The sequence below is a fragment of the Macrobrachium nipponense genome, chromosome 35 (assembly GCF_015104395.2).
Source record: "Macrobrachium nipponense isolate FS-2020 chromosome 35, ASM1510439v2, whole genome shotgun sequence".
Lineage (NCBI taxonomy): Eukaryota > Metazoa > Arthropoda > Malacostraca > Decapoda > Palaemonidae > Macrobrachium > Macrobrachium nipponense.
In genome coordinates, this window is record NC_061096.1 from 26,909,341 (window position 1) to 26,934,507 (window position 25,167).

The 25,167-nt window shown below is 38.0% G+C and overlaps 1 protein-coding gene across 13 annotated transcripts in view; it reads left to right on the forward strand.

Annotated features, from left to right (window-relative positions):
* Positions 1 to 25,167, forward strand: part of LOC135208510 (katanin p80 WD40 repeat-containing subunit B1-like) — a 190,059-nt gene that overhangs the window by 143,157 nt on the left and 21,735 nt on the right. For 12 of the 13 annotated variants that reach the window (XM_064240779.1, XM_064240774.1, XM_064240776.1 and 9 more), the window contains 7 exons: positions 16,219 to 16,437; positions 16,648 to 16,773; positions 16,939 to 17,126; positions 17,454 to 17,604; positions 18,776 to 18,936; positions 19,393 to 19,517; positions 23,462 to 23,515. In XM_064240779.1, the coding sequence (XP_064096849.1) occupies positions 16,219 to 16,437; positions 16,648 to 16,773; positions 16,939 to 17,126; positions 17,454 to 17,604; positions 18,776 to 18,936; positions 19,393 to 19,517; positions 23,462 to 23,515 (1,024 nt within the window). The remainder of the gene's footprint in view (positions 1 to 16,218; positions 16,438 to 16,647; positions 16,774 to 16,938; positions 17,127 to 17,453; positions 17,605 to 18,775; positions 18,937 to 19,392; positions 19,518 to 23,461; positions 23,516 to 25,167) is intronic. The other variant, XM_064240778.1, reaches the window with a different exon arrangement.

Genomic DNA, 25,167 nt, shown 5'->3' on the forward strand with positions numbered 1-25,167 from the left:
AATATTGAAAAGAAGGGGCTCGCTCAGCTTGCTATAGATAGATATGAAATGACGCTTGGCTGTAAAAGGTTGTTCGAAGCACTGTTGGTGAGCCGACTGTGTACATGGGTGCCTGAAAGCACTATAGTGAGGTGGAATCCATTGTTATTTCTACCACTAGCCCCCAATGTGGCTCTGTGAACGTATCAGGGACGTGTGTGCGTGTGTGTGTGTGTGTGTGTGTGTGTGTGTGTGTGTGTGTGTAAAAGCGTGATAAATTGAATTATCATCGATGTCATGTGATACTGTCAAGCCAGTATATGAGTAACCCTTGTGTATCCTCGTCTTGCGTTTGGTATTTAAAAGTTCCCATGAACGACCTTGCTTGTGTAACGGCAAGTTAAAAAAAAAAAAAAAAAAAACTTAGTGCCAGCCCTCTCTCTTCTCTCTCTCTCTCTCCTCTCTCTCTCAGAGGCGAGCGTGTGTGACAACGTACGAGAATGTAATAAGCTGTAGCAACTGCAAGTGATAGACTTGCTAAGGTCGCTTATAATCAGTGGGCGTTGAAAGGCCACGGTCGCCCTACCTAAACAGGTAATGAGAGCGAGAAAAAAAAAATAAATAAAAAAATAAACTAAATTGTTCTCTGGATTTCTGCCATTCCTTGGCATATCTGGGCACGTTTTTGGACATCCAGATAAGTGCGAGGCGAGCTTTGTGTGTGTGTGTGTGTGAGTGTCTGCAGTTGAGTAGTTTGGCTCGTACGCCCTTGCTAATGTTTCCGTTATCCATGGCTTGCTTTGGGACTGTTGACAAACGTTGTTGGTATTGATTGGTTTAACGATGTTATTTGTACGTTCTTCGTAGTCATTGCTTTTATATATATATATATATATATATATTATATATATATCTATATATATATATTATATATATATATATAGGTAGGCAGAAATCCAAGCGCTTTCGCCTTTACTAAGACAGTCGTTCCTTGACAATGTCTTAGTAAAGACAAAAGCGCTTGGATTGCTGCCTATCATTTTCCTGTGGTATTCGCTTATTTAATAAAGTTACGTGCATCTACTGTGATTTTTTAAGGATAATAGATTACACATACACCTTTTGTTAGTTTTAGCTTGCTGCATATGTCCTTTATTGCGATTTGTTTAGCGAGTCTTCTCGTCCATTTCTGAATGATTTTTAGTTTTTTGTTTCAGTGTCAATGAACTTTGTAAGGTTTGCGGTGATCTACGAGCAGTTAACATGAAACCCCGATTGTGAAATATCCAAGTCGACTATTTTTTTTTTATGTTGATTCCGTATTATTGAGATGCGATGTCGAATATTTATGAGCTCGGACTTAATCCCAAAGAAGGCCCCTCCCCACCCCCACCAAAAAATAAATAAATAAACATAAAAAATAATAAACGTCTGTCATAGAGGAATCACTTCTATGATTGAGGTCTCAAGGCGGCCCCCCCCCCCCATTTTCCCTACCCCAACCACCCAACCCCCTCCCTCACCACAAAAAAAAAAAATGGTAAACGTCTGTTATAGGAATTACTTCTATGATTGTGGTCTCAAGTAGCCTACCCCACCAAAAAAACGAAGAATGGCACGGAGTATAATCCCACTACTATATATCACTCGACTGACCTGATTTCACCCTTCTCGGAACTTGAGGGTAAATAATATTTTTTTTTTATTTATCGCGTCTTAATCACTGGGTTTGCGTTGTCGTTTATGAATTGGTCAAGGAAAGTTATAGATTTGTTTTTTATTATTATTATTTTTTTTTTTCGAGCTGCGTCCTAGAACCTCATCGATTCCGTTGACTTCAGAATCCTCCCCAGGGAATCCCTCTGACTCATTAACCCATTTATTGTTTCGATTGAGAACTGTGGCGTCGCTGGGCCCCCTCTCTCTTGGGGATGCAGTCGTGCGCCCGTATGACATGAGAGCTTGGAATGCTGTGCCCTATTAATTAATTATTTATTCATCGCTTGGAATGAGGGACATGCTCATTTAAGATTAGCTGGTTATCACCTTGACACATTTTTGGGCATTTGATATTAGTGGTGAGAATTACGCAAGACTTTTCCTCCTCCTCTTCCTCCTCTCCCTCCTTCCCCTCCTCCCCTTTTTTTGGCATTTAATATTAATGGCGATATTTACACCAGACTCTTTTCCTCCTCCTCCTATTTGTTTATCAGAGATTATAGTTTTCTTAAGCTCTCTGCCTTTATTGCTAAAACTTTTTACATTTGATTTCTAAATGTGAAAGCATAAAAAGGCAGTTTTTTTCTTGAACTTTACCATTCCTTTTTCGTTTCAAGTCTCGTCGTACTTGACTAGATATAGCCGAATTAAGACGGTGAATTGGTGGGGGGGAGGGGGCCGCTTATCCAGTCGTCGAATTTGAGGAACTCGCAAAGTTCCAAAAGGACACAGGAAGCGAAGAAATCCTGTCGGCCCAAATTTTTCTCGTCCCGTGTGGGAGGAGCAAGATGGCGGAAGGTCGTTGTGAGAAAGTGAGGACCTTGAATGATTTTTTTTTCTTTTTATATGTGATTTAGTTCGAGTGGTCTTTTACAACTTTGGGTATTTAGCTGTTTTGTTCTCTCTCTCTCTCTCCCCCCCCCCCTTTCTTTTTTTTTCTTTTGTTTTGTAAATGAAAACCATTGAAGTGGCTTTGTCCGTCGGCTGCAAATTGGTGTGTTAACCATCCACCCTGCAACCATCAAACATACCAAATTGCAGCCCTCTAGCCTCGTTAGTTTTTTATTTTTATTTTTATTTAAGGTCAAAATTAGCCATGATTGTGCCTCTGGCAACGATATAGGACAAGCCACCACCACCGGCTTAAAATTTCATGGGCCGCGACTTGTACAACATGATACTGAGACCGCCGATAGGTATATATCTATTTTCGGTGGCCTTGATATTATACGCTGTACAGAAAACTCTATTGCATGTTTATGTTTTACTTTTTTTGTGACTAAATTTTAGGAGACTTAGTTGACCTTTCCGCTTGATTTTGAGAATCGGTGACACTCCTCAGTATTATATTCGACCTTTAAAATCATTCACCTAACCCCAATCATAGTTATAGACGAGATTTTTGACTCTCCCTTTTTATAGACTCGTTCTTATTCAACTGAAGGCTCTAGTATGTCCTTTTCGGGTAGGCCGTTCTACCCAATCACTTTTATGTCAAGTTTATTATATGCCACACATGAAATTCCCGTTGTTATGGCTAATGTGAATGTTGTCTTAATTGTATCTAGGGCCACCGCCCTTTAATGTGATAAAGCCTGCCATTTCTTTACTACCTTGTTCATTCTGTTGGTAGTATACGTATAAGGTTCTTTGCTCTCGTGAATGTGTGTGTGTGGATATGTGTGTATATATATATATATATATATATATATATATATATATATCTATATATATATATATATATATATATATATATATATATATATATATATATATATATATGCAGAGAGAGAGAGAGAAGAGAGAGAGTTTCTATATACTTTGCCTCCTGTTCCTGGGACACGTTGACTAAATATATTTATTTGGTCTTTCTTGACGTAGCGCTTCAGTGGCGTGGTTGGTATGGTGTTGGCGTTCCACCTCGGTGGTCGCGACTTCGATTCTCGGCCATTCCATTGAGGAGTGAGAGATGTGTATTTCTGGTGATAGAAGTTCACTCTCGACGTGGTTCGGAAGTCACGTAAAGCCGTCGGTCCCGTTTCTGAATAACCGCTGGTTCCATGCAAACGTAAAAGCACCATACAAAAAAACAAAACAAAACTATCTTTTTTGACGTTAATGTACATTTCTGTATCATTGTTAATTATCGTTGCTTTATTTAGTTTTTATCCGACCGTGGATTTTGAGAATTTCCGGTTTGGAGAACAGCTGAGGAGTCGAATTTAACAGTACGATGGCATCACTTGGAGTGAGATAAGTTTTTAAGTAACTAAAGCGTCTTTTTGATACGGGAAGTAATAATTAAAATGGGGTGAACGGTTGAAAGATTCGGCAGTAAACATGCCAATACCAAAAGATTGACGTAGAACCCTGATTTATCTAGGCAAGGGATTGCGACTCGTAACCGTAGCGAGACCATCATCTTCATCTTTGCGTCACATCGATCAGAACGAAGCCATCCCCCCAAAAAGACAGCGAACGAATCGAAAAAAAAGGAGGAGAGGAAAATTCACGGTTGACAGGGGATAGATAGTAAAACCGTTACACTAAAATCGTCGGAAGTGAACGAGCCCGCATAAACACATAGTGGTGTCGTTTACATCAACCAAGAGTGGCTGCTGCAAAAGCCACCTCTGTCTGATGAGGTTATTCTCTCTCGCCAGTACGATTGAGACGACTCTTCGCCCCATCATTTTTTAGGGGGGGTTAGGGGGTTGGGGGGCCTTGATTGGTGTTGATAGAAGAAGGGTCATTCTCTAGAATGCGTCTGTGGCTAATGTATACATTTCTCCCAAAGTTTTTTCTTTAATTGTTTATTTTTGCATTTTTTCAGGGGTTGGGGGGTGGGGGAGACGTTGATTGGTGTTTGTATAAGGGGGTGTCATTCTTAAGAATGCTTCTGTGTCTAATGTATACATTTCTTCAGTCATTTCTTTCTAATTTTTTATTTTTGCATTTTTTTTCTAATCGACATCCACCTCCTTGATAAACGCAGAATTGGTAAACACTTAGAGGAATTATTTATGTATTTTTTAGTTTATCATTGTGGTGTATTTCTACAGTACTGTGGTGATATAATGTACCTACACCGACGTTCCCGATATTTGCTGTCGTATTTTTTTTAACATTTTTGGGGTGGGGGTGGGGGCAGCATTTGCATTGACCTTATCTTACCGCCATTTTTCTTCTTTAACAGGCCGACGAATAAACGGAGATTCTCCATAACCCATCGTTCATGATACATTTTGTATTCTTCTTACCCCGTCACTCACGATACATATTCAAACGACGTGCCTAATTGCAGGTATCGTTTTTCAAAATTGAGGTATTCAAAATAGCATATAGCGCTGCACGAACACGCGACCTGGGACATCATCATGTTTGATCAATGGATGTAGTCTCCGAATTGATGCGTTATTCGTGTCCGTACCATTTAATGAGATTGTCTCCTCTCTCTCTCTCTCTCTCTCTCTCTCTCTCTCTCTCTCTCTCTCTCTCTCTCTGGTAATGCTAAAGTCGATAAACGTGTGTTAGTCACTTGCCTGCGCGGACATATATGTAGTAGATAGTAGATGATGTGGAATGTGGCTTACGAATTACGGCACGATATTGAATTATTAGCGGTTGTGGTTGTGGCGTTGGTATAGTCCAAATAAGGAAGTCTGGTCAAAATATGATGTCCAATTGTTTCGTCTTATTTTATTGTTTGGGTACACTGCGCGTCACAGCACTATAGGTCTTTAATCTTTCGATCTAACCGTGGACATCGAGTAGACCGACGCACGCTAGCGTGTCTGGGTTCATTCCCCCCTTGTCGTAAGCTTGTCATTGTCATCATCTAAGGCCAAGGACTTCGTGTAGTAAACGCGGAAAGAGAGAGAGAGAGAGAGAGAGAGAGAGGTCAATGACCCATGTTCGGTCGGTTCCTGCAGGGAAAAACAAACAAACAAAGAAAAAAAAGCCTCATTTTGAAAAGGTTTAATTAAAAGCTCTTGTGTTTACTTGAAGACTCGCCCTCTTCCTTCTCATCTAAGAGTTGTTTCATGGTAAATTGTTCATATACGAAACAAACCTAAGGTCTGAACATTAGGATATGTTAAGACCTCAGGTTTGTTAGTTATGAAAAATTCAAGTAGAAAAAATTTGTCTTTTTCATAGCTAACAAAACTGAGGTCTTAACATCCTAATGTTAAGACCTCAGGTTTGTTAGCTATGAAAGATACAAATTGATTAAAAATGTGTCATTTTGTGTCGTGTGCGGTAAATGCGCATTCAGTTCTGCGCATGTGCAAAGTCGCCATTATATCATTTATGAAAAATGATTGGTATGATGCTTAATTAGGACTTGAAGGTTGAATGGTAATTTGTACGATTACTTCTTTTGAATAAGAAAGACTTAATGATGCAATTACGACCACGCCCCTCTTTTGCTTCGATTATCTCTTAGGTCTTGACAGTGCCAACGGCGTTGCCATTTGAGTCTGACATCGTGTTGCTCAGTCCCCAATTCCAGGAGTTATTTTGATTTTTGTTTTCGTTTTTTGCCTCTTTACTATATTGGGAGGAAGGTGAATGGGTGGGGGGGGGGGGGGGGGGGGATGGGGGACAGTGCTTGGGAAGGAGTGGACATGAAAAGCGATACTCTTCAAGCCGTTTGTTTGATTATGTTTAGCTCCATAGAAGGAGCATCAGAAGACTTGTAAAGTAAATAGAAATAAAATATAAACAATAATAATACATTCGTCAGCAGCTTATATAGTAAAAGGATTGTTTGAATTATGTCTTCATTTTTAATTATAAAATGCTAAAAATTTGATCATGAACAATTGAACTGTTCTTAAAGCAAGAATGCAAAGGTTTGGGTCTCTCTCTCTCTCTCTCTCTCCTCTCTCTCTCTCCTCTCTCTCTCTCTATCTTCTCTTCTCCACTCCTCTCTCTCTCTCTCTCTCTCATATGCATATCCAGTATGGTTGATACCATAAGCAGTGCATATGCTAGCGAGTTGAAAGTTTGAATTATTTTTCCTTATTATTGTCTTAATAATCCGACCAACGCAGTTACCACCCCCGGCCCCACCCCCACCCCACATATTGCTCCTCCTGTCACATTATCAAAAATAAACATGCCATGCCCTCGTAGACATGGCCAGCGTATATACGTACGTCTTCCATGGTAGATTGTGGTGGTCACTCATTGCACAAGGAATTGTCACGTATTTATTTATTTATTTATTTATTATCTATTTGACTATTTGTTGAACAGTTTCAGGGCTGTGTTCATCAGTCTTCAGACTACGTATAGGCTATAGAGACCTGGGACTGCCTTACTAATATCGAACCTTTGGATTGACGACAGGGAAAAAAAAAAAAGGAAAATGGCAAGCGACCAGTTTCTGACCACTACACCCAAAGCGGAAAATGAAATCTCTCTTAATTGCAGTTGCTATTTCTTCATATAAAAGATGAATGTGCGAACTCCTTTTTCGGAGGGGCCTTCGAAGTGGGACCCACCTGAATTTAATCAAGGGAAGGAGATGAGAGAGGGAGGATTTACAAAACGGTGATTAACTTGGAGACAGAGACGAGAGGAGAGGAGGGGGAGGGGGACTCCTTGCCTGCCTGGTGGCGTAGCCCAGGGCTTTTATTAGATTACTCTCTCTCTCTCTCTCTCTCTCTCTCTCTCTCTCTCTCTCTCTCTCTCTCTCTCTCTCAATGCGGATACAACAGAAGTTTCTTGCATGTAGGTTTGAAGTTGTTTTCCATTGTAAAAGTATTAAAAGATACTTCTTCTTCAGGTGAGTCTCTCTCTCTCTCTCTCTCTCTCTCTCTCTCTCTCTCTCTCTCTCTCTCTCTCTCTCTCTCTCTCACACACACAGAAGACAGGTTAAACGGGGTTCAGTGACTGATAGGTAACCTGTCTTGTGTGTGTGATTCTGTGGGTGGAAACTTGCAAGGGAGGAGGTAAAGGAGACCTGTTCATTCCACCCAACTGGAGGAGGAGGAGGAGGAGGGGTAGGAGTAGGAGTAGGAGTAGGAGTAGGAGTAGGAGTGTTTAACAGCCTCCTCCTCCTCCTCCTCCTCCTCCTCCTCCTCCTCCTCCTCTCCTCTCCTTCTCCTCCTCTCGGGGAGTAGGAGGAAGTGGAGAGTGGTTCTCCAGGAGACCGCTGGGGTCTTCCTAAGTGTTTGCGGTGCTCGTTTTAGTAACCCATTAAGGCGAATGGTTTTTGAGAGAGAGAGAGAGAGAGAGAGAGAGAGAGAGAGAGAGAGAGAGAGAGAGAGAGAGAGAGAGAGAGAGAAGGGAGGTGGGGAAGGTTGTGTTTGCAATAGTACCTTAGTATACACAAATTAATTTGACGAACCTTTATGATCTGTGGCAGGCAGACAAGAGATTGTGTAATATTTTGTTGCGTTGTCTGCAGTGTTCATCGCAGAATTGAGAGAGAGAGAGAGAGAGAGTTGTGTTTGCAATAGTTAGTGCCTTGCTATACACAAATTAATTTGACGAACCTGTATGATCTGTGAAAGGCAGGCAAGAAAGAGATTGTCCAATTATCGAGGTGTCTGCAGTGTCTATCGCAGAATTGAGACCAGAAATATCAGCTATTCACTCTCACAAGTGAAATATTTGTCGCGACAACGGCGTTGAAACCAGATACGAGGAACAAGTAGACGAAACAGCCGAATAGGATGAGACGGGAAATGGAAGCGATTTCTTTTTAGCCAAAAGATGAGTCTTGTTCATTTCTCTTATCTCGGTCGTGGTGTGCCACCCCCGAAGATTTGTGGAGAGAGAGAGAGAGAGAGAGAGAGAGAGAGAGAGAGAGAGAGAGAGAGAGAGAGAGAGAGAGAGAGAGAGAGAGAGTAATAATAATAATAATAATAATAATAATAATAATAATAATAATAATAATAATAATAATAATAATAATAATTCTTTATTTCCAATATTTACATTGGGTATGCACAAAATATAAAACTACAATTAGTAAAATCATCTTACAAATAGTTAAAATATTTGTTATTTTAGACATACAAAAGTTTGTTTAAGAATCAACAAATCGACTAAAAGTTAGTATTTAATAAAATTCATCAATAATAAAAGAATATCATAAAATTAGAAAGTATTTACTTAAAATATGAGTAAAAATTATTCTTCTTGAATATTAAAATACATTGTCATAGACCACATAAGTTGTGTTAAAAACAAGAGAGGCTGGAATACCAGCCTTGATCATACTATTTTCTTCAGTTTTTTTTATCGTCTTCAAAGTTCAGATCTCGATCAATATATATAGGCCTGACCTGACCTGACCCCAGTGTCAGGGAATGTCCTTTTCGAGGTCACTGAAATGTCAGCGAATCTTTTGCCCGAATAATGACTTACGTTTTGAGTCACATATTTTGATCGTCAGTATCTGAAAATGGCTTATTTTCACTTTGTTTTCGTCCCCCATCCCTCCCAACAAATATATATAGTAAATAAGTTTCATGTTATGTACCTGCATACGTAAAACATGCATAAAGAGCAAGACGTAATGCGTCTTTAAAAATATTCATAAAAACGCATATTGCAATTTTTTTCATAACTTGAATTTGTACTCTACAGACAAAACTGAAAGTCCTAAGAAAGAAAATTTCGGGATTTGGCAAGATCATTTTCCTATTATTAGTGGTGCACCGTTGCCGCCTTTCTATTTCTGTCATAACTGCATTTCACGTAAATGTTCAAGAAGGGCCAGGGAAGTCATTTGCGGTTGTGCAAGCGGTCGGTTGGGTGACACACACACACACACACACACACACACACACACACACACACACACACACACACACACACAGACTGAAACAAAATATGTATGTAGTACGTAACTGCTGCTGTCGAAGATTGGGAGGAAGTGGTGAAACAGTTACGAAAAAGAAACGACTGCTTTGGGCAGGAGGTTGGCAGTCATTGTCGCTGTAAATTGGGAGAAAGGAAACCTCTCCCGAGGGGCGGGGGGCCAACCTCCCGGTGTTATTAGAAACCATAGTGGAGTACCGACGGTGCATGGGGTGCATGCAGCCTTCTCAAGTCTCGGTTTTACTACTGTACGTTGTTGTTGTTGTTTTTTCTCGGCTCTGGAGGATACCTGTAATGATTATTATATATATAGAAAAAAAAAAAAAAACATTCCAGATCTATTTTTGTAATGGATGAATTTGCGCTGGAAGCTTGTTCCCGGAGATAGTCGAAGACACATCCACGGTTTTCCAGCTGGCCATTGGTCAAGGTCCGCCCTTCCTTTCCCTTGGACTTTGGAGTTGCTTTATAGACGACTGTGCACTTCTTCTTCTTTTTTTATGTGCATTTCCCTCTGGGTTTTTAACACAATTCCCTGAGGTTCTGGCCAGAAATAGAAGAGACAAAGAATGAGGTCTAACCGCAAAGGACGCGACAAATCTCTCTGCCTTGGGCCCAGAAAAGAAGAAAAAAAATATATAAATTGAAAGCTTGTTAACAGAATGGAAGAAAGAGTCCCAAATTACGCTGTCGATGAGACAGTAGACTTAAGAAGAGGTTGCGTGACGGGTATTTCGAGGCGGCCTTAGATAAGGGGGGCGGGGGCGGGGGCGGGTGGGTAGGAGGTTGTTACCCTGTCCTCGGGCTTATCAAGTGTTAAGGCGACGGAAGTAGGACTTGAAAGATAAATACGTAGGGATGAAGGAAAGAATATTGAACGCATATTGAGAGAGAGAGCCTTCCTATAGTTATAGTGAGGAGGGAGAGAGAAGGCTAAATCTACTTGTAGTTATATATATATATATATATATATATATATATATATATATATATATATATATATATATATATATATGTGTGTGTGTGTGTGTGTGTGTGTGTGTGTGTGTGTGTGTGTGTGTGCGTGCGTGTTGGTGCTTTAAAAATCACTGTAGATGCACGTGACTTCATAAATAAGCGAATCCCACAGGAAAATGATAGTCAGAAGTCCAAGCGCTTTCGTCTTTACTCAGACGTTGTCAAGGAGTTAATGAAGTACAATTGGAGAGAAAGGTCTCAGGTACAAAACAAGATCAAGAATACCAGATGGTTAATTGTCAAAAAGGTAAAAATTAAAAGCGATATCCGATAATCCTGGATTATCTCTTTTAATTTTTACCTTTTTGACAATTAACCATCTGGTATTCTTGATCTTGTTTTGTACCTGAGACCTTTCTCTCCAATTGTACTTCATTAACTCCTTGACAATGTCTGAGTAAAGACGAAAGCGCTTGGATTTCTGACTATCATTTTCCTGTGGGATTCGCTTATATATATATATATATATATATATATATATAGAATTATATATATAATATCTATATATATATATATATATATATATATATAGAGAGAGAGAGAGAGAGAGAGAGAGAGAGAGAGAGAGAGAGAGAGAGAGAGAGAGACGCCAAGGAAAATATATAGCACGACCGCAAAACTATCGGAAGCAGGAAGAAAAAGTTTACGCCGGCCATTGGCTTTTGAATGCGCGATTGTCACCCGCCGAATTATTTTTGTCCGTGCATCTTTGGACATGCTCTGGGACACTTGAGAGCGCGAGAGGACGATCACATATTCGAGTCCTGTTATTTTCTCTTCTGATTCCTCCCTCCCTTCCTTCCGCCACTGATGTTGAGACGTTTACTGATCTTGGATGCTGGTTGATCGCCCTGTTCCGGTCATTGGAGGTTCTAGACCGTAAAAGTGTGTGTGAGTATGTGTGTGTGTAGAGAGAGAGAGAGAGAGAGAGAGAGAGAGAGAGAGATAGGTGTTGTAGTTTCCATCCATTATTTCTTAGTCTGGTTTTCGTTTAACGTAAATAGGTTACTGTCTACTTTTGTTATGCCTTTCAGTATTTTGAATGTTTCTTTTAGTTGTCCTAGCAATCGGTGTGTATGAGAGAGAGAGAGAGAGAGAGAGAGAGAGAGAGAGAGAGAGATTTCACTATGGGCATGATTCCTTCAGTTTCGTTTGTGTCATGATATTTTGAATGATCCAGTTTTGACTCGCTTGCTGAGAGAGAGAGAGAGAGAGAGAGAGAGAGAGAGAGAGAGAGAGAGAGAGAGAGAGTCAGTCTTATGGATGAGGTTGCTAGCCTTACGCCCTTCCACATGGATAGTCTGAGGCTTACGTCGTATACAACTTGTGAGGAAGTTTGTTCATGGTTTTAACCTTGCGTCATGATTAGTATGGTATGTTATTATAGTTAGTTGCCCAGTAATAACTGTAATCTTACCCTTGAACAACTTAACATTCGTGTATTTGGAGGCTTTCTAATCCTAGTACTTAATTTCATTCGAATATATGTATAAGCACTGCGTCACTTTTGATATTCTCTCTGTCTTCCGCTTATTGTTATAATAGATTCACATCAACCGTGCATGGGATGTCTAGACCTGTCCCTTACGACGCTCCTGATTGGCTGTTAATAAGCCAATCACAGGGCTGGAAACTCTCAGTCTCTCTCTCGAGAGAGTTTAGATAACAGGATGTATGTTCCCCCTCTCTTGATGGATACTTTTGAAAGACGTATTCCTCAGGAGAGGTGAAACATAGACCCTACCCATGTGAACTCTCTAGAGAGACTGAGCATTTCCACTCTCGTGACTGGCTTATCAACAGCCAATCAGGAGCGTCGTAAGGGACTGGCTTATACTCTATTTTTTTCCATCTGTCCACCCGCCAGTGGTGTTTGGGTATGGTAACACTGCGTCCCGGGCTTTAGATAGTTACGCTAGGTGTAAGTTTTAGGTAAATAAAAGGATACCTGGGTGTACATTTGTAACGGAAAAGTGATTTAATAATTTACTGTATGCGAATTACACTGTTAATATTCGATAAAGGATATTGTTATTATTGTTGAATGTAAGCTGAATGTAACTATCTAAAGCCCGGGACGCTGTGTTACCATACGCAAACACCACAGGCGGATGGACAGATGGAAAAAAACAGAGTATAGACATCAAATGTACGGTTGATGTGAATCTGCTATAAACATTTCTCATTATTCTGCCTTCCGTTTATTGTTAACCATTTCTCTCTCTCTCTCTCTCTCTCTCTCTCTCTCTCTCTCTCTCTCTCTCTCTCTCTCTCTCTCTCTCTCTCTTACTGACTTTAGTTAAAAGCAACCGGGCTATAGCTGATATACCAGCCAGACCTGCTTGCCTTCACTGCTTTCACCACCGTAAGACTAAAAAATGGAACAACCGCTTGTCTGAATGATTCACTGCTTGTCCGCTGCATTGTTTGAATAATAATAGCAATAATCACATGAATAATATTCACGCATTACCGATGAACAATGCCAAAAAAAGGTCATTTAATAGTCTGCCATCTATAGTCGTCTTTGAGAACAGAAGCGTCACGTATATTTAGAAAACGATAAAAAGGTCGTGTATATTTTTTTAAAAGTAAAAAGTCTTGATAACAGAAGTGTCACATATATTTAGAAAATAATAAGAAGATCGTGTAATATTTTTAGTAAAAACACATTTGATTTTATAAGATGGCATCATAGGCTTTTTAAAAATCAATTAGGGTGTAATTTTTTTTTTCTATTAGATGAATGTAATAATACGTGCTTTGTTTATCGAAACTCTATGACGTGTCGGATAAAAATCTCGTGTATTTATTTTTTTAAAAGTAAAAACGCCCTTGATTTCATAAGAAGGCATTATAGGCTTTTTAAAAACAATTAGGGGTATTTTTTCTATTGAATAAATGTATTAATACATGCTTTGTTTATCGAAACTCTGGCGTGTCGGGTAAACAAACAAAAAATAATAAATTGACGAATACAAACGCATTCGCAAAACTCATCTACTCTGTTTCTCTCCCCGATGATTTAGGGTGTAGTCTTTTCTATCAAATTAATGTATTAACACATGCGTGTCGGGTAAACAAACAAAAAAATAAATAAACTGACGAATCCAAACGCGCGTGCAAAACTCATCTCCTCTGTTTCTCTCCCCGACGATGACGATGTCACCCAGCCAGCCATCAGCATCGAGGAGAATTTTCCCCTTTATTTAGACCGCTAGTCGATTCGTCACCCGGAAATCCCTACTCCCGGATGCAGGATGGGATTATTTTTTATTTATTTTTTCCCGGACGATAGGAATTTATTTGCGAGCGAAGGATGAAATTGCTTGCTTGCGGTGAAGCCTTCGTTGTGTGTTGTGGTGCGCGGTGTTTGGGGTATTGCTTCTCGAATATACGCTTCGTTTGTTGTTGAGAGTTACTTTGAAGAGAGAGAGAGAGAGAGAGAGAGAGAGAGAGAGAGAGAGAGAGAGAGAGAGAGAGAGAGCCTTTTTGTAGTTATAGTGAAGGAGAGAGAGAGAGAGTTTCTCTCTGTATATTTCCTTGAGCATCATACATGAACACTATATCAGCGAGAATACCGATAGGCACACGACCTATGAATGCAAGTCAGTGATGATTCTGACAGCCAGCATATATATTCATCCTTGGAGACATCTGACGTGACTGTCGTTTCTGATAAAAGGTTTTCCGTTAAAAAGTTCATTTCGCCGTGACCTCTGTCTCTTTAGTGCGTCCATAGATCAGTGTAGATATCTCGTACGTATAGACGTCGATATTCTGTCGCGTTTAGGAAAAGGTATAGGAAAAGGTATAGGAAGTGTTTACCCCAAGTCCTTATAACCTGAACTTCCTGCTTCTTCTTCCCACTTCTCGACCTCCTCCTCCTCCTCCTTCTTCTTCTTCTTCTTCCTCTTCCCGCGCTTTCTCGTGTAACTTCTGGCTTTTTTTCATCCCCTCCTCCCTCCTCTCTCCTCTCTCCTCTCCCCCTCCCCTCGCTTTCCCTGGGAACTTTGACCCCTTTTCCACCCACAAAGTAGTTACCGACCCTGCCTTCCCAGAAGGGGAAGTATCGGGGGTAAACGTAGTTTTTTTTTTTTTTTTTTTTTTTTTTTTTTTTTTTTTTTTTTTTTTTTTTTTTTTTTTTTTTTTTTTTTTTTTTTTTTTTTTTTTTTTTTTTTTTTGCTTTTTTCTTCTTCGTTCACGGATTCTGCAGGTGTTCGCAACGAGTTGCTCTTCTGTTCTTTTTTCCTTTCTTCCACATCTCTCCTCCATGTCCTCAGCCTTCTTTTTATCTTAGTTGGTGATAATTATTCTCGCTTCTTCCATAAGTCTTTCTTTTCACACTGCTTGGTATTTGCCTATCATTATCAGGAAACGCTTTATTCCATGTTTATTTACAGCAGTAATATTTAGCACAGCCCTTTCGTCTACAATTCTCTCTCTCTCTCTCTCTCTCTCTCTCTCTCTCTCTCTCTCTCTCTCTCTCTCTCTCTCTCTCTCTTTTCTTTGACCTAGAGCCCTAGAAACGGGGTCACGTGAGAAAACGAGTCCCTGTGTAGTAGTACTAGTACTACTGGCTGGTTCCGATATACGAAACCAGGTGAGGAAAGCCAAGAGTCTTGATTCCCAGCGATCTCAAGAGGGAACAATCGAGCGTCTGGCACTGCTTTTTGTGGTTTCGGCGAAATGACTGTGGAAATCCGGACAGTTGAGTTGAAGAGAAAGACGTTTTGTGGTTCACGTAAGACTAATGGCTTCAGACTTTGATGGCGACGGGGTATAGGAAGATAGCAAGGACGAAGAAGGTAGCTTGATCTGACGGAGGTTACAGCGTGGTTCAAATGGAGCGTGTTTTGTGGCGTATGTGACATATGTCTCGTTTCATTTTCCTTTCATTTAATTGGAATTGCTTTATTTACCCTTCATTTAACTGGAATTGCCTTATTTACTCTGTATTCAATTGGAATTAAAGATGATGAATTGTTTTAGGTAAGAGAAAATAATATATAATCAGTTTTCATCTAGTTAATGAATTGATGAAAGTATGCCCTTGATTATAAAATCTATAATAAATCTCTCTCTCTCTCTCTCTCTCTCTCTCTCTCTCTCTCTCTCTCTCTCTCTCTCTCTCTCTCTCTCTCTCTCTCTCTCTCTCTCTCTCTCTCAACAGTTTGGTGATCCTAATCATATCCTAGCTCATGATGAGAAGTGATATTGTGACATTGAGTTTTGAGATCTGTAATAATTACAAAAATAGATAAAAATGGAAGTAGTTAATGCCTAATACAATATCTCGCATGTCTGTAGAGGATCTGTTAATACTTATTTTGGCCCACTTCAACTTCACAAATAGAGCTGGTACAAGTTTACCCTCATCTTTTTTCCCAGTGTAGTATCTACGTATATCCAGTGTCTTAGGATTAAAAACTAATACTGAGAGGTTGTAAACATATTTTAAGGTTTTCTATCTTATCAAAACGATATTTGGGACGCTTTGCTGTAGTCAGTCAGTCACAAAAACTTCTAGTGTGTGAATAGGCATCATTTTGAGAAAAGCAGTTACCTGAAATTGCACTGTTTTATCATTACACGCTGTTTTCCAGATACTAATGACCATCTGTTATGCATAATCGCTGGAATTTGATTTTTTCTGTTTTTCAGAGTCTATCAGGCCACACGACCCCAGTAGAATGCGTTCGATTTGCTGGATCCGAGAGCATGGTGTGTGCAGGTTCCCTAAGTGGCGCGCTGAAGATCTGGGATTTAGAAGCAACGAAGATTGTGAGAACGCTTACAGGCCATAAAGCCAATATTCGGTGCATAGATTTCCACCCATATGGAGATTTTATCGGCACTGGATCTCTGGACACAAATATCAAGGTTAGTTCTTTTATGGACAAGGACATCTGTAGCATTCAAATTCAAGTTCACAAATTTTTTCAAAAGGACATTAGTGTTGCTATGTTTCGATCTGCAACTCATGAGATAGTCAATTGTTATGATTAACATGTGTTTGTTGTTTGTTAGATTTATTTATTACAGTTTCATTTTCTATTCTTAAACAGTTATTATCAAATGTTGCTATTTCAGCTGTGGGATATTCGTCGCAAGGGTTGTATCTTCACTTACAAAGGCCACAACTTGACTGTCAATAGTTTAAAGTTTTCACCTGATGGACAATGGATTGCTTCAGCTGGAGAAGACTGCAATGTTAAGGTAAATTTTCATTGAATGGGAAGAAAGGGTACTTCCAAATGCAAATTGGCTACCTCCAGATGCATTGTGTTTTATGTGCACATCATGAGGTTATGTTGGGGAACTCATTGAATGAAAAGTCTTTTAACAAGTTACTCTGTCAACATTAAGCATTGTGCATTTCAGTTGTGGGACCTGCGAGCTGGTAAGATGATGACTGAGTTTGGCCAGCATACGGGACCAGTGAGCGACGTTGAGTTTCATCCTCACGAGTTTCTCTTGGCATCAGCGTCACATGATAGAACTGTCAACTTCTGGGATCTTGAGAAGTTTGCCTTAGTTTCATCCACAGATGCTGATACAGGACCCATAAGGTAAGCACAGCAGCAGGTCAAGACCTACATTAGTATACATATTTTTCTTATTAGATTAATCATATCAAATAGAGATGTTTGGGAGAGAATCGCTTTTAACAGGAATCTTTTTATTTTTCTCATGCACTGTATTTGCTTTCTATTGTTAGGTTTTACTAGGCTCTGTCTTGATTTCCTCTATACATATACGTATTGTTGTAGTGTTACTGTGAGAAGTTGGAAGTGAAATTTTTGTGATCCAGATATGTTGTAGCCTCATACAGCTAAATTAATTTTTACACGGAATAAAGTGAACATTTCACTACTAAATGGTTTTATTTTCAACAGGACTATAGCGTACCATCCAGATGGTGACTGTCTGTATGCAGGTTCCCCTGATGTCCTAAAGGTTTATGGTTGGGAGCCAGCACGAACATTTGACACAGTAGCTATGGGATGGGGAAAGATCCAGGATATTGCTATTGCTTCCAATCAGTTGGTGAGTGGCATACATATTTGCTCTCTCTATCAATTGATATTCAACAGTTTTGGGGAGCATATTCATGAAACAGTGGAAACCTCTTTTATCAAATCCCACGAACATCTCGGTGTTTGTCTAGCTTAAAAAGTCTTTAATTTATTCACACACAACTGTACTACTAATTAATTCACACACAACTGTACTACTGATGACACAATTCTCTCTCTCTCTCTCTCTCTCTCTCTCTCTCTCTCTCTCTCTCTCTCTCTCTCTCTCTCTCTCTCTCTCTCTCTCTCATCTCTCCTCTCATCTCTCTCTCTCTCTCTCTCTCTCTCTCTCTCTCTCCTCTCTCTCCTCTCTCTCTCAATGAAGACCTAATAAGCAAGTTGCTTATATGGTAGGTCATATACTCTTATTACATATTAATATGAAGCCAAACTGACGGGTATATATGATGCCGTTAGATATTGTTTATTGTTTCTATGTATGGTGCTTTTACGTTGCATGGAACCAGTGGTTATTCAGCAATGGGACCACCGGCTTTACGTGACTTCCGAACCACATCGAGAGTGAACTTCTATCACCAGAAATACACATCTCTGACCCCTCAATGGAATGCCCGAGAATTGAACTCGCGGCCACCAAGGTGGCAGGCCAAGACCAAACCGACATTGTTTATTGACAGACATCTAATGATATCTGACCAATGCCATAATTACTAGAATACTAATGACATAGTACATTGTTTATTGACAGAGATTTAAAGATATCTGACCAATGCAATAATTACTAAAATACTAGTGACATACATAAGGATGGCAATTTTAGAATTGTTCAAACTACTATTTTATTTTCATTCATTGTGTTATCAGTCATGATCTTAAACAGTATTATTTGCTTGTTGATAGTTTCTCCCTAGTTATCAGTTCATAAAAAAGTTTTTGGCTGAAGTATCTTATTCTTTTAAATAAGTATTTTCATTACTGGGCACTACATTTGGAGTGTCAAGAGTGAAGGGTAACTTACTTTCTTTATCATCAGAATTTATTTTTAAATTACGCTCATTCAGAGTAATTTTAGTTGGGATTGAAATAGGTGAACTGAGTTGTACTGCAGTCCAGAAAAGTACTACTCTAGTGTTTTATTTAGCTGAGGTGAACTTTTCACTCATGGTATTTGCAAATGTCAGATTGGCGCTGGATTCCATGGGGTGCACGTCTCATTATACGTTGTGGATTTGAAGCGGGTGCAGCCGTTTGGAGGAGCACAGCAAGACACTTCATCTACTTTCCGTTATGGTGCAGCAATAAGAAAAAGCTTTAGTAAGGATAAGAATTCCACAAAAGCCACGTGAGTACAGTAATGTTTATTTTTTAATTGTAGCTTTGGTATACACAGGATCTTGAAGTAGTTATGGAACCACTGGAAATACCATTTGAAAATTTTTTGTACTTTTTTCTTAAGAAATGCATGATATTTAATGCATTTTCTATTTATTGGTTATAATTGCTGTATTGCTGTTAAGAAAAATTAGGTTATGTATATGTACTGTCGTGCTGAACCAATTTTTATTTTGAAATGAGGTTAGAATTTCAATTACTTACAGTATTAGATATTTATGTACGGAAGTCTGGTCCCGAAGTGTTAACAATAAGATGTTTTGCCAAAATTGTTTGTTTTAATCTTTGCAAGAGAATGGATGAAATACAGGTAAATTGTTTCAATATGAAGAGATCAGTTCAGCATAATTATATTGCATGACAAACCTTACTATAGTGGTTATAGATAGTGTTTTGTTTTGTTTAGGGCTGAGTCTATGAAGACTGAAGAAGCATCTGACACAGGAGGGGAAGAGCCACAGGAGGAGGACCCACCTCCGCAAATTAATAACCTAAATGAATACCATAATATATTCAAAACGCGACGGGAGTGTGAGTTACTCAGTTATTGGTTTACTTATCTCTTTTTCACGGACATTTTCCTTACTATTAACTCTTTCTTTTCTTGTTTTTCTTTCCATTTAAAATTTAATGTCACACACAGGTTTTCCTCCAGATCAATTGAAAAGTGGGTTGCAAGGCTTCAGTATCATTAGCGGCTAATGATAATGCGGCTTCATATATTTTGGTGATGGATTGTAAAGGCTATGGGCAATTATAAACATTTTGATTTCATATTTATAAATTCATGAATAATTTAGGATAATATGTAAATGAAAAGTGATTATAAAATTAGGGTCATTATGAATCATGGTAAGGAAACTATGTAGGTTCTCTTCAAGTTTAGGTTTAAGCATTTTCAATTTAGCTTCTGGATTGCAAAATGAAGTGAATGAATCAAATTGATGCCCATGCAAAAGTGATGAAGGAGTTGGGGTTACATTAGTAACCTCAACTACTGCATGAGCAGTGGGAATCATCTGGCTCTTACCTGATTCAAGTCTGGTAGGATTGCAATTTCTTCAGTCTTGCAGTGCTGTATGTTATTAATGGGAATTTAAAAACAACTATATCTGGTGCACATATACTATGATTTAGCAAGACGTTTTCGTGACATCAGTAGATTTGGTGATGAAAAGTGTGTAGATTTGACATTGAATTTTAGTGGAAATCTTGTGTAACAGAGTGGTCATTTTGTGAATCACTCCCTCAGTATGAAATGTAAATTTAGTATAACCATAATTTGATTATGCTTAAAGATAGATTTGTTTCTGTTTACATGCTTTGATTAAAAGAAATGGATTGCACGAGAAATGTTTTTCTTTTAACTGTTAGATTGAAATGTGGGATATTTATTAAATAATTTCCTCAGACGCTTGGTTGGATGAAGCCTGTATTTTCATTGAACTTCAAAAGGAAGACATATCTTATGCATCCTATGATAATAAAAACTAATTTTTTAAAATTAAAATATATAATTAAGGTGATAAAATATTCATAAGATTTGGTCCTTGAATGATGGTTTTCTGTGAGTGGCACATCACTTTCTGCACTCCAAAATCACACCCAAGTAAGGTAAAAGCTGCACAGTGGTTTACTGGAACATCTCGTGGTAAAGTTCACGGGTGGTAGTTCTCATTTGCATCATTCATTTTATCAGCCACTTCACTGTTAGGCTTTTTTTTATGTTCAGGAACAGATTAAGTTTATATGTATTCGTTGTTTCCTGGTCATAGATATACTGCTTTGTTGGATAAAGCTGTTGTCTGCACAGTTTTTATCTTTGGGGTTATGTTCTGGCTTCATCTTGGTAGTATTTTGTGAACTAAATAATATCTGCTTTGCAAAAAATATGATTTTGTTGATGTCAGTTTCTTATTATAATTATTATTCATGCCAAATTATTTTTATGCAAGCACATTTATGTTTTTATTAAGATTTTGGAATGGAATTCTAAAAGCACAGCAGAAGTTCTTGAGATTGTACTTTTATATATACAGGCAGTCCCCGGGGTTATGACGGGGGTTCCGTTCTTGAGACGCGCGTAAGCCGAAAATCGTTGTAAGCTGGAACATTGTCAAAAATCCTAAAAAAACCTTACTTTTAATGCTTTATGTGCATTCAGAACTATGTAAACTGCATTCTTATAGCATTTTTCATCAAAAAAACCTTTAAATATTGATTATTTTGCATTTTTGGTGTCATATTTCATCTGCCAGATCAGCATTTGTAAGTATCGTAACTCTGGAACATGCGTCGTAACCCTGGAACATGTGTTGTAACCCTGGAAATAATTTCTGATGAATATAATTGAAAAGCGTTGTAACCTCGGAACGTCGTAAGCCGAGACCGTCGTAACCCGGGGACTGCCTGTACCTAAATAGTGCACTCAAAATATATCTGAATGTTGTCTTATATAGGATGCTAGTTTAAACAAAAAGAAAATGTGTTATATTAATTTCATATTACAAAAAACAGATGAATATTATTCCACCATGATTGATTGATTGATGCAAAAATATATCATGGCGTCACAACAACTTAGGTCATCGACGCCAAAATATTATTTTATCAGATGGGAATGGATTTCCTTTTGGGGGTATATAGTCAAATTTCTAGACACTTATAGAGCAGGCCACCCAAAATTGTTTTGATTAATATGGAATGGAAATTACGTTTACCACTACCTAGCAAGAGACGTTGGGAAAAAGATCTAAAGAGGGCTGAAGGGACACTATAAAAAACTTTGATTTCTCCCACAAGTTACTGTATACAGCACATTGAAGGTGGTATCCCCAACAGGCTTCACTAGATCAGAATAATTTGGTCATAAAGATTATTTGTAAGAGAAAAATCACATGGATAAACTACAGAATACGTAGTGTTAAAAACAAAAATGACATACATTTTGGTAATTTTTTAGATAATGCTATGGTGGTGAGTGAAGGGGCCTTGACAAAAAATTAGACATTGGTAAGATTCACTATTTGGAAAATTTTTCATTTTTATTTTTTGCCATTTTTATATCAAAGTTTACAGACCTGTTTTTACTGTTGACGTGATACTTGGGAAAAGACTACGCACACAGAGTGCCGAATTGCTGTTATGGAACAGATGACGACGTAGTTGACAAACGAAACTTTGAAAACTTGACGCACTTTTATCTCTATGATTAAGTCAGTAATTGTACTATGATGATTTCTTCTTTTTATTTGATGTTTTTGTCTTTACTGAATAACAATTTATCTAATTATCTGCAAGTTCTTTCATGTCAGGGGTAATTTTTTTTCATATGTATTGGACATGTGCCTGTCGTATTGTTATGTAAATGCATTAGTAGGTCTTTTGTGCCAGTCCTGCGAGATTCTAGAAATATTACTCAAACTACGTATTTTTACGTAGATAATATACTGTACTTGTATAAAGAGTAGTATTGTGTATGTGTTGTATATATCTATATATATACATACTAGCAACATAAGGCCTTACCATAAGGATTTTATATACTGTCATGGAGCTCAAACCAAGGTACTGTACCTTCATTCTGCACACTTACATAATAACTAGACTGTAACACTGTTACACATAGAAAAAAATATATGGACACTCATTGCATTTTATATAGTATGATTGTTAAATGAGTTTTGACAATGTTGATGCTGTATTAGGTATGTATAATACTCCAAAATTTGAGTTTATAACAGCATAAGAGAATTAACTGCATTGCTTTCAGAATTATATGTTATAGCTAAGTTCTCTGCCGCAATATGCTCTCTCTGCAATTTTTCAGCTCTTTTTAAAGTAGTTGCCTTTGAAGACTAAATTTAGCATTCCCATACACACTTCATAGAAAAAATAAACTCTCAATAAAAGAAGTCGTATTTCAAGAATACTGTACATACATATATGGAATTGTTTATTTACAAAAGCTCTCATGTTATGGCTATAAGGCTATAACATGTGTAATTTGATATTTTATCTTTTAGAATTTTATAAATGTACATGGGAGGTCAACCTATATAATTGTATATTTTTGTAACACACTTTGCATCAAATTTTTACTGATTTATGAGTCGGGTTTATTTGAAAGAAATTAGTTTTGCCTCATAAGTTACCTTTTCGTGAAAGATACCTTGTAGATTGTTAGGCTACAAGCTAATTTTGGCACATTATGATTCTTATGAATTGAAAACTTGTTACTTATGACTGTTGTATTTTCCTTTTCCCACTTATTAATACATACATTGTTTCCCTTTGTTTTCCTTTCATGGGGTTTTTGGCAGTGTGCGCTGCTTTTAAGTACTAAGGCACATTTCCCATCTAGATATTACGTGTGTGTAGTTCAACAGCTTAATTCAGTATGCAGTACAGTTATGGCCAGTCAGTCACATATTTTGTTTATTTACTGGTATTTATTTATTCTTCTTTGCTTGCAGTACAGAGAACGCCTCCTCTTCCTGAACCCCCTGCTTCTGTTAATAATAATAATGGTATGTAGTCCCATGCCCTTTTGCCCTTTGCTTTACCAGTACCTGTGAAAAGGAAATGCTGATCAATGATGTGAGTGGTGTTTAAGGAGATATACTGTATAAGTAATATTTTTTAATTAAAGGACAGAATATGGTTGTGTTAGGACTAAGAGATAACAGTGTGCGTTCAGATTTGCCATGTTGACAAATAGGATTAATGTGCTTTAAACATCATTATGGCCTCTAGTGTATTATATACTACATGTAATAATATTAAGGCTTTTCATAGGGGTGTTAAGAAGACTCATGTATTTATTATACATGGTTATAATTCCTCTTCATGTTTGTGCCTCCTGAATTCCTTATTGGAAGTTCTCAGCTTTGTAACCAGTCTAGTTGCATGGGGGACACAATGTGAAAGCAGAATGCCAGGTTGGTAGTGGTTTTTAGAGGACAACATTGTTCTGTGTCAGTTACAGGTAAAGAGGTAGGAGGAATATCAATTCCAAGATGTAGGTTATTATTTTGTATTTATATAGCTGTCTGCAGCAGGAATAATTATAGGAAGTGAGGTTTTGCAAGTGTAGATTTTATGCCTTTAGTTTTTTAGATAAAGAATTATAGCAGACTGACAATTTGCTCTTGCACATCTTGATACCTTAAATTTATTCATTCTGTGTGAAAACTACATTATACTACTGTACTACTTTTGCGTAGTTAGACTATCTTCAACTGGTGTATCTGCTTCAGCAGAAGGATAGAATCTAAGATATATATAACTCGGTACAGGTGCCTTTTGGTAATCTTTGATACCTTGCAGTTTAATTTTTGACTCAACAATTAGCAACCCTTGCCTGGATCAATATCAATAGATATTAAACCTCAGCATATTCCTCTCATGCTTTCACATCTGCTTTTTAACATAATTTATTTTGAGATCATTAAGCTTTTTAATACTATAGTTCTCATTACAAAATTTTAACAAAGCTTTTTGATACCATAGTTCTCATTACCAAATTTTAACATAGATACTTCTTACATTATTCAACCTTAGCAACTTTGTGGAATTAGTATTTTTGTATTCAGGCAGGCTGTATATAAGGTCTGCCTCGGTTATAAGTTTCCAACCTTGCATAGATGACCAGCATATCTTCAGCTACGGTGACACCTCTCGTATAAAATTTGTACTTAACCACACAGTGCCTTTGACTACACTTAATGACTCTGCAACAGTCTTATCCAGAAAATGATAGGAGGATCCATAATCTAGAGTATCCTAGCTGGCATTTTTAGTAATAGGCTATTATCATGTTTAAAAAATTAAATTAAACTGTAAAAAGTGTTCTGCATATCTTGCCTTAAATTTGAAGATGTTTGTGGGGAGAGGAGGCTGACCTGGGTGGAGAATTAGTAAATTAGGACAAGTATTACACAATTCAGAGCAGTGCTGAAGAGGTGTATGCAAAATTTATATCTCAAAATCAGTTAGCTTAGTTTTAGTTCATTTTCTGTTTATGGCAAATGAACCCAATTGTGATATGAAGAGAGAGATAAAAAGGATACTTCTCTATTGTACAGTGCTATTACACCGTATGCGCAACAACTGTTAATTGCCAATCCTAGATTTATAAACATGCCATGTTTTCAGTTGACATGTTTTAAAATATCCTCAT